This window comes from Clupea harengus, chromosome 18, assembly GCF_900700415.2.
Source record: "Clupea harengus chromosome 18, Ch_v2.0.2, whole genome shotgun sequence".
NCBI classification, from domain to species: Eukaryota; Metazoa; Chordata; class Actinopteri; order Clupeiformes; family Clupeidae; genus Clupea; species Clupea harengus.
In genome coordinates, this window is record NC_045169.1 from 24253582 (window position 1) to 24263974 (window position 10393).

At 42.5% G+C, this 10393-nt stretch overlaps 2 protein-coding genes across 2 annotated transcripts in view; both read left to right on the plus strand.

Annotated features, from left to right (window-relative positions):
• Positions 1-1046, plus strand: part of si:ch211-63p21.1 — a 6674-nt gene extending 5628 nt beyond the window's left edge. Inside the window, exon 7 of the mRNA XM_012822723.3 lies at positions 1-1046. This exon is cut by the window's left edge and continues 2025 nt beyond it. The gene's annotated coding sequence lies outside the window, so the exon portion shown is untranslated.
• Positions 1047-1641: 595 nt separating this feature from the next.
• Positions 1642-9618, plus strand: LOC105895999 (kelch-like protein 33). The gene is made up of 4 exons (XM_031584906.2): positions 1642-3622; positions 5714-6653; positions 6973-7143; positions 8920-9618. The coding sequence occupies exons 1-4, from the start codon at positions 2623-2625 to the stop codon at positions 9470-9472; spliced, it is 2664 nt and encodes an 887-aa protein (XP_031440766.1). The 5' UTR covers positions 1642-2622; the 3' UTR covers positions 9473-9618.
• Positions 9619-10393: the final 775 nt, after the last annotated feature.

Consider the following 10393-nt stretch of genomic DNA (forward strand, 5'->3'; position numbering starts at 1 on the left):
TGCCAGTCATCACATTTTGAAAGTGAGAGGAATAAAAAGACTTATCTGTTTTCTATAAATGAGCAGCGTGCCGCAGATGTCCTCAGGGTTTCTTCGAGGTACTTCCTGGTGGAGTTATAATACTGTAATGTGGGACTAATAGTCATGGTAAGGCTTCTGCTATGTTACATTTCTGTGACTCTTGTGTTGTTTATTTCCCCCAACTTGGAGTGAGTTCTTTAAAGATCTGTACACAACTCTGTAGATAAGCAGTTTAACCAGATAGTTTTTTTTTTTTTTTTGGAGTGTAAGCCATCAAGAGTTTAACACGTCTCTACATTAGGCCAAGAGGAAGAATACATAGTGATGACTGACCCACATAGTCATAGCATAGTCCTTCAACATAGTCCTTCTAGTAGAGACAAGAAAATACACTGGCCTTTCAAGCAAGATTTAGAGGAAAAATCTTTTTTTTCTAAAATGTGTACAAATTCAGATTAAAAACAGCATAAACCAAGAATGACAGAGGTGGTGCCAGACTTGCTCTGTTGTGTGCTGTGGTACGTTGTGTGCTGTCGTACGTTGTGTGCAAATCCAACCTTAACCTGCTTTCCAGAGAACACTCTCCTCCAAGTGGATGACATTGTGTTGGTCTTTGTAATAACAATCCAAACGTGTCAAAAGTGAGATAGACGAGGTTTACCGCCAACATAAATAATATGCTTTCCTTTTTGTTTTTGAATGTGCAATTTCCCTGGTGTGTTTTAGCAGACAAGGTGGCCATGCACCAGTGATGGAAATAATGAAGCAGTAATGAAGGAGATAAGGCAGTGTTATTGTGCTTAACCCTCTTCTTGATTTTGATCGTCTGTGTGTATGTGTGTGTGCATAAGAGAAGAGTGTGTGTGTGTGTGTGTGTGTGTGTGTGTGTGTGCGTGTGTGTGTGTGCATATGCATACGTGTGTTTATTTATTTTTTCATGTATTGCTTCTGTACATACTGTATATTGTTGTATGTGTTGATTGATTTTATTGGTCCAAGTTGGAATAAAACCAAAAGTACACTCATCTTCTTTTTATTTTTTATGCTTTATTTTTTCCCCCATCAACTCCCCCTCACTGACTCATAAATAGAGAGATGGAGAGAGATGAGTGCTTTGAGGAGGCTTCAGAGATAATGCTTGATAATGTCATGCTGCATAAAAGCTACTGCACAAGTAGTGTACAGCATCAGGGCTAAACAAAGGTAACTAGGAAAACAGACACTTCAGGACTAAACAAAGGTAACTAGGGGAACAGACAATTCAGGGGTAAACAGGTAACTAGGGGAACAGACACTTCAGGGGTAAACAAAGGAAACTAGGGGAACAGACACTTCAGGGGTAAACAAAGGAAACTAGGGGAACAGACACTTCAGGTGTGTTCCACTGGAAGGTAACTAGGGGAACAGACACTTCAGGGGTGTTCCACTGGAAGGTAACTAGGGGAACAGACACTTTAGGGGTGTTCCACTGGAAGGGACCTTGGGTTGAACGAAAATGCAAATTCTTTAGAAATGGCTTTTGCCACTGAGTGGTATCTATCAGAAATAGGTTGAATGATGTGAGAGGGACAGAGAGAGATGGATGTGCATGGAAGAGAGGGGGGGGGGGGGAGAGTGAGAGTCTGTTAGGTAGAGGGTTACTGGGGAGATTCAAGGAAAGAATTTTTTTAAATGAGTAATGAAGAGACAAATTGTCATAGAAAATAAATAAAAGTAAATGGAGAGAAGAGAAGGTGAGAGATGAGAGAAGAGCACCCATGACTCCATGACTAACATCATGATGATACTGACCCTGTGGCTTGTGTGCTATACATCCAATCACCCATAACTAACATCATGATGATACTGACCCTGTGGCTTGTGTCCTATACACCCCTTTGCAAGCCCCTGCTGGAGCAGTGAAGCATGCACACCTCCCTTTGATCATTCACTCAGGACAGCTTATTCTGTCTGGTTTAGAAGATTATTTGCTTTTCTTTGCATTTTCCTCTTAGCACATCAAGCCCCACAGTGTTTTAAATGAATTACACAAATAGATATCTTGTCTGAAACAAGTCTTTCAATGATGAATATGATATATTGTGGAAAATATCAACATTTATAATCACAAACAGTAAGACTGTAACAGTACAGTAAAACTCCTAGTTCAGATTGGCAAGAAATGGAAAACATTCGACCATGGAACAACATTATAAATCATCAGTTATTTTGTCCTCTCTGTGTGGAAAACAAGCCTGTACTATCCATTGAAGTTGTTTTCCTACTCACCTTCCATCACTCCTTGACCCACATAGCTCTCTGCTCTGGCTGTGGGGGAGATATATGAGCCTGCACTGGGATCTGCTAGATCCCAGAGTAAAACCTATCATATCAGATGTATAAATAGCGATCAGTTAGTGAAGAGTTCAAAAAGTGCCTCAGTTATCATAGACTAAGCACTGAGGAGTAATACAGACCCAAACAACAGCACAAACATCTAAGTCATCTCAAACCAGACCATCATTTTGCAGCACGGAATTATCATTTGGGATTGCAGGTCTCTGAAGATTGTGTGTTTCTGGAAGTGAAGTGAAGTGAAGTGAAGTGAAGTGAAGTGAAGACATGGCTCTGGCTGCACCTTGCAAGAGGGTAAGTGAGGAGAGCGTAGAGGGGTGGGAACAAAGTGACAATGAGGGGCCGAGTGAGGAGAGGGAGGGGGGAGTGGACCAAGGTGACGACACTAAACACAAAGATACGGGGAAAGCAGAAGTAGTAGCAGGTGCTGCTTCGTCTTATAATGATGATGATGATGATGATGATGACAATGATGATGACGATGGCGGAGATGATTATTCTGAGGGAGGTGTGTATGAGAAGACAAGCCATTCTAAAACACTTCATGCTGTGGACGAGGCAGGTGTTGATGAGATAACAGGGTGTGAAGAAGATGGAGGGCTCGCTGTACCCGAGGGAGACACAGAAGAGAATGAACATGAGGATGAGAGCCAAGAGGAAGATGAAGAGGTATTAGGCCACTATGAAGATGAAGATGAGAAGTACCACGAAGAGGATGACGATGACACCAAGACATTAGTCCACCGTTCCACTTACCCAACAGAAGTGTTTCAGACACTGGATTATTTTAGGCACTCCTCCCTGCTCACTGACCTGACTCTAAGCACTCAGAATGGGCAGAGTCTCCGTGCCCACTCCATTGTCATCGCTGCCGTAAGCTCCCTCATCCAGCAGAAGCTGTGGACGCAGGGGAAATGGAGCCCAGCAGACATCCACGTGTGTTTGGGCCCTGAGGTGACCACTCTGGGTCTTGCAGCGGTGCTAGAGTTTGCCTACACAGGAAACATACCTACTCTTAACAGAGATTCAGTCGCCCCTATACGGACTGCAGCTCTTGCACTGGGTGTACAAAGAGTTTTGGGTCTCTGCAAGCTGAAGGAAAAGGAGAAGAAGAAGGTTAAAGAGACTGAAAAGAAAGGAGAAGAGAAGACACATTGCTCATCTGCTTCAGAAGAGCTGCAGATTACTCTGCAGGCCATTAGGCAACTGTGGGTGGAGAAAGTTGGCTGTGATATCGTGCTGCAGGCTGAAAGGCTAGTATTTCATGGTAAGTCAACAGATTTGTATGTATAATGGATAGTGATAATGTTTAACAGTCATTTAAAAAAGGCATTGCAGGGTTTTTGTCGAAAACTAGTGAGCTACTAGCCAGCTGGCTTCTGACAGACCTACATTTCAATTACCAGCAACACAGTTGGCACTGATAAAAGCTAGCAATCTAGCTAGCTGATGTATTTCAGTGATATATTTGGCGACCTTATGCTGGAAAACCTGTTCACTTTTACTGGTTTCTCAGAGCTCTACTTAGTAAATGGTCTGGGTGGCTAGTGGGAAAGATGTGTGTTTATCTCTCCTTTCCATGACCATATAGGACCAGCAATTAGGGATGGGCATTCGATTAAATTTTCTTAATCGATCGTCGGGAGAATTAACGATCGATTTTCGATTAATCATTAATATTTTTATATTAAAATTCACTATTTATAGGCTATATTAAAATGCAGTGAAAATGGAAAAAACACAGCGTGTTTCCTCATTGAGATCTTTTGTTACAAGATGAACAACTCTTGTGGCAGTTAAACTTACAAGATGGACAACTCTTGTGGCAGTTAAACGGGATCCGTTCAATGGTTACACTTGAAAATATGCGCTGCTGTACTCTTAAGCAGCGGAGCCGACAGCTAGAAGCCGGTGCTCATAAACACAACTTTTTTTTTCTCTCTAACTAATTAATCTCACATTTTGAAATTCATTCATCTAGATTTATCGTGATTAAAAGTTTGTTTTCTTCTCGAGACTAAATCTTCAGACAGACGAGTAATCACTTCAGACAGCGTGTATTTTAGACACTGTTGTTTAATTGTATTTTTTTCGTGCTCTCTCGCCGTCATACAAGGAATATATGCGAGACACAATGGTGCCCCTCGACGGTAAATCGTAAGAATTGTCCCCTGAAGCAATTCGAATCACCTCAGTCAGCCCACCGTCTTCAACTATGTTGATGGGCCGACAGTCACCGGCAACCAAAACTGTTACAGCGTTGGTAACCTTTTCACGGACTGGTCTAGTTCATTTCCTAGAGAAGTCGTGGAGTGTGGGTTGGCGACCATCTAACCTGGGACTGCTTTCTGTCGGGTGCTTTGCATTAAGGTGATAACTTAAAGACGAGCTGCTTCTGTAATAGCTACATTCAGCTTGACAAATGCTACATACAACTTTAGTTTCGTCGATTGTTCTGTCATTTTGCCTCTTAAACAGAAACTTTCCGCCCAACAATCCCTCAGCTCTCTCCATCTTCAACTACCGTCTCGGTCTCTTCTATCTAAATTGACTGCAGACACGCGGCAGTTTCGTGCCATGGGTCAACGCGCACCGGAAGTAAACAAAGTTGCGTTAACTGCGTTCAAATATTTTATTGCATTAATCTCGGCCACAATAATCTCATAGAATAACGTGTTAACTTTGACAGCCCTAAAATAAATAAATTACACGCACACTACGCAACAGAACATGCATTAGTTTTAATCGATGAAAAAATTATTTCATCGAGGAAATTCTTAATGATCAATTAATCGATCGTCGATTAATTATGCCCATCCCTACCAGCAATAGAACTAGTTACCTACAAAACATGTAATAAAAACGATGTAATGTCCTGCATGACGTCACTTTAAAGAAGTGATACTTTACCAAAGTCATTAGGCAGTCATTTTGGCAACTATTCTGGGCAGCTGTTTCAGGTAAACAAAGGATCAGGCTCCCATCTAAATTCATTTTCCTCTCAAAATAGTAACCTATGGGACTGTAACGTATATTAGGAGATGGTATGATTCGATTTCTATTCTGTTCAACAGTAAAATTAGTTATAATATTTAGCATGAATAGCATGTAAACAAAGAAAATGCTAACTTTACTGTCCAACAATTTCACAATGTCAGAGAGATCGGATATTATTCCTCATCAGAAAGTATACTACTATTTCATTTCAGACTGTCAAGTAGTAGATACTGAAGCTTTATACACTGCTATGTGAACTTTTGTGGTATGTGAAGAGTAAAAATAGAAATACTCTAAAATGTCTTGAAGCTAATAAATCCTTTTTCTGAAGTCTATCAACTTGTATACGACCTTCCTATAGCCCATCGGGTGGTCCTCGCTGCCAGCAGTGACTACTTCCGTGCCATGTTCACCAGCGGCATGAGGGAGTCACGACAGCGTGCCGTGACATTACATTCCCTGGGAGACGAAGAGCTGGAGGCGTTCCTTCTTTGCTCCTACAGTGGATCTCTGGTCCTCAGCTGGGGGTGGGTCTTTGATCTTGTTTGTGCTGCCCTCCAGTTCCAGATCCAGCCTGCCCTTTCCCTCTGCGTTGACTTCCTCCACCAGGAAATAGACGCAGTCTCCTGCCTAGATGTGGCATCCTTTGCCAAAGCCTACAAGATGGGGGAGTTACTCCATTTTGCTGATGACTTTGTCCTCAGGCACTTTCAGGATGTGTCCACAACCCCCAAATTCCAGGACCTGCCCAGAGACAAGCTGCTTAAATTCCTGCAGAGTAACATTCTGTGTGTGCCCTCTGAGGTTGTTGTCTTGCGGGCCGTCTTGTCCTGGATTGGTGCCAACCCTAGACCGAGAGTGAGACGGGCCAAGGAACTGATCGACACAATCAAATTTCCTCTGTTGACCATCAAGGAATTCTGTGAAGCAAAGACCAATACCAAGCAGCCCCAAGAAAGCATGAAAAAGCTATACAAGACCATACTGGAGGAATTTTGTTCAGACAACGTGGATGATGAACCTCAATTCAGGGACTACTTGCCCAAGGACAACCTGGTACTGGTGGGAGGGGATATAATAATTCCCGACATAGGCCACCGCAGACCCAGCCAAGAGTTGTGGTTCAGCAACTCCCTCCGCAACTACGCACACATCATCAAAACAGTGGAGTGGAGGGTTCTCGGAGAGCTGCCAGAGCAACCGAGGTTTCGTCATGAAGTCGCTGTTTTGGAAGACAAGCTGTATGTGAGTGGTGGCCGGCATTACTATGGCACAGATGATGTCATGAAATCCATGTTCAGGTGGGCCAATCAGACTAATCTGTCTTTATTCATACCAGCATGACAACTGAAAGCATGTTTTGTTTTTTCCCAGATATCATATCAGTTGTCCTGGAGTATTAGGGTGCACAGGTGCATATGTAAATATGCTGGCAATTGACCTGAGAAATACTGTGGTGATGATGAGAATCACATATCTACAAATTACCTGTATGTGGGGTTGTTGCAATAGACTCATTTGGGGGGCATGTTACATGCTTGAGAATACAAAATCAAATATAAAGCATTCACATTCACTTGTTGAAACACTGATTTAAATTGCACCTTATTCTCTCCTCAGGTATGATCCTGTGGATAACAGCTGGCAAAGACTTGCTGACATGCAGACGGAGAGGAATCAGTTCACTATGGTGGTGAGAGAAGGAAGGATTTACGCCATCGGGGGTGAAAGAAAAGATCAAATCAGTGTGGACAGTGTGGAACAATACTGTCCCAACACAGACTCCTGGAGGTAATTGGATGCACTTATAGGAAAGGGGTCAATCATTAGACATTTACATTTAGTCATATAGCAGACGCTTTTGTCGAAAGCGACATACAAGGGAAAGAACAGTCAAGCTACGAGCAATAGAGATCTAGTGTAACAATAAATGCTATTTTACATAAGAAATAGAAAAAAGTGCAGGAAAGTAGATCGGTATTCATGTGAATAAGTTCATGAAACTGATGGATTTAAATCATAAATAACAATAAAGGGTCAGTCCATGCCAAGTCACCTGTAATCAGAATAATTTCCCACATAAACCCTCCTAAGTTTTTCTTTCAATTTTGTATCATGTATACCATCGGTTCCCAAACTGGGGTACGCGTGGAGAAAATTTCCGCGATAACAGAAAACGGACGGAAACCGCAGAATGTACCGTTTGAAACAGAATTGCAACTTTCAGACGGAAACATCATTTTGTGCATCAAAATCGCCCAAATTCCCCTGTATTTTGTCCTGCAAGGCTGTATTTCTTTCTTATAAACACAACAACGATCGCAACGATGAACAAGCATTAATTAGAAAACAAAACCACTGAGAAAATGTCACGTCTGTGCTGAACTCCGCTCCGGCCACGCCCCCCTATTCAACACAGACCTCCGTAGCCTGTCAAATGAATTCGCTCATCTTCCCAATCGCCTGCAAATAATGTTTTTTTAGTCTTCTGTTCTGTTGATGGCTGGCAAACAACAACCTTAGAAGGTTTGGGTCACTTGTGGCACATATTATTCACTCATTTTAAGCAATCAATCTACCTCTGGGTGAACAAAATGAGCCGAAACGAGTCTTTTGCTGCCTCTAGAGGCCAAACAATGTCCCAACCTGTGATACACACACACACACACACACACACACGCACACATACATATATTATCTTTATATATATATTTTCAATTCTTTTTTCATTTCCTAGTTTTTACAAATTCTTGCGCATTCTCAAACTTTATGCGACAGGTATATTACGCCCTCGTATGCAGTACATCTAGTTTCAATTAATTTTCAGTTTTCCCTCATGCACTGTCTAAAGTATGGTGTGGCATTTTCAGACACTGACATCTTCAACACCCTTGAGGATATCAGAATGACGTTTTCTTGTAATTACACAAGATTTGGGGCATTTCATTTATTGTAACATTTTAGACCTTCACCACAGCTCCAAAGAGTAAAGTCTTTTTGCTCTATTAAAGACATTTAGATACTTAATACAATGCATACCGATATATTTTGTCTGTGAAAGAAATTCCACACTACACTGGTACATTGACATCTGAAAGAAATCTGAAAATCACATTATTGTAATTGACGACAGATTAAATATGCACTCAGATTCAGACTCTACAGGTGCGAGTTAGTTACAGTACAAAATGTCATCCTGATATCCTAAACCGTTTTGAAGATATCATTGAAAATACACAGCATACATCACACTTTGGACAGTGCAGATACGAACATTTGTGTGAGGGTACCTCACCTTGAAATTGCTATAATTTGGTTGGTTTTGGTATTGGGCTCTGAAACTTTGCCTGTGCCCACATCTGGCGTATGGGTATATATGATTCCAATTTGGAGAAAAGGAACAGGGTCATGTGGGTATCTTTTGGTGATTTGGCATGGAAAGACCCTTAACCCAAATGTAACCGACTTGGCCAATCTGTATGAAGTGGGAAAACAAAAGGTGAACCACAAAATCTCCATCCCTCACCCTCCACCTCAAGAATTAACATCTCTGTTTCACTCTTGTAGTTTTGTCTGCCCGCTGGACCAGTCCATGAACAGCCATGCTGCTTCTGTGTGTGGAGGAGAGATCTACGTCTCAGGAGGCCTGAACTGCGTCTACCAGTGCTTGGTGTCCATGTTTTTATACCATCCCGAGAGAGGAACCACCTACCTGGCAGACATGCCCTACAATCGGGCGGGGCACCGTATGGAGTGTGTGGTTGATCACTTGTATGTAGTTGGTGGACTGTCAGACAGTGGTAGCAGCAATTTTTTCAACCAGCTGTCTTGCCATATGTACAGTCCCAAGTCTGACTTCTGGTGCAGCATTTGCCCCGTCTCCACGCCACGTGTTGGGGCGGCCTCAGCCGTTCTGGAGGACAAGATCTACATCCTGGGGGGCTACTGCGCGGTGGACTACAGCGAGTGCAAGATGGTTATTCGGTACAACCCTGCCACTGACTGCTGGGAGAATATGGGTTACATGCCGGGCTCCATAACTGATATCCGTGCCTGCTTGCTCTATCCAATTGAGCGAAGAGGCATTTTTTTCCTAGTTCGGTTGAAACACGCCCCATAATCACAGCCCAATGGAGCAGTATCAGACTCATATTCTGACTAGAATTATGAGTATGACATCGTCAGGCTAGTAGAAACCTTTATTCATATAAAATATTTCTATTATAACAGACTCCCGAGACTCCGCCATCTTTTTCTGATTACTCCTGCCCCTCTGACTCTAACTGATATCCGTGCCTGCTAGGTCTATCCAATTGAGCGAAGAGGCATTTTTTTCCTAGTTCGGTTGAAACACGCCCCATAATCACAGCCCAATGGAGCAGTATCAGACTCATATTCTGACTAGAATTATGAGTATGACATCGTCAGGCTAGTAGAAACCTTTATTCATATAAAATATTTCTATTATAACAGACTCCCGAGACTCCGCCATCTTTTTCTGATTACTCCTGCCCCTCTGAACAACGTAGGCTTCCAAAGCACACACACGCCGAACTGATTGGCTCTCGGGTGGTTCTCATTTGCATAAAGTTAAAGAATCGCTAACTTGGAATCGGCTGCAGAGGCGTATTCTTCCTCATGCCAGCCAAACAGCCGGAATTTCGCCGCCCATTCAATGAGCAAGACGAATTACGCCTGGTCATATGCTGTGTCTGAACGTGCAGTTAAGCTTATTGGTTAAGAAGTGAGTAAGAAACAGGAAGACACCAGGACAACGAGAGAGGTAGCCACAAAAACCTGCTCACATGGAGAATAAGTAAGTGGGTACACAGAAAGACCACCTTCAATGAGCTTCAATAACAGCAAGTTGATGCTGGACTGTAAGACATTAAGTTTGTGTGTGTGTATTTGCATTTTTTGTTATTGCCGTTTTTTGAAGCGTAGCTCACACAACGGAGGGATATTAACCTGGCCTACTGCTCACTGCATATCAGCTAGCACAGTGTTAATAGCATTCTGCAGTCATTCAACAGTCATTCAA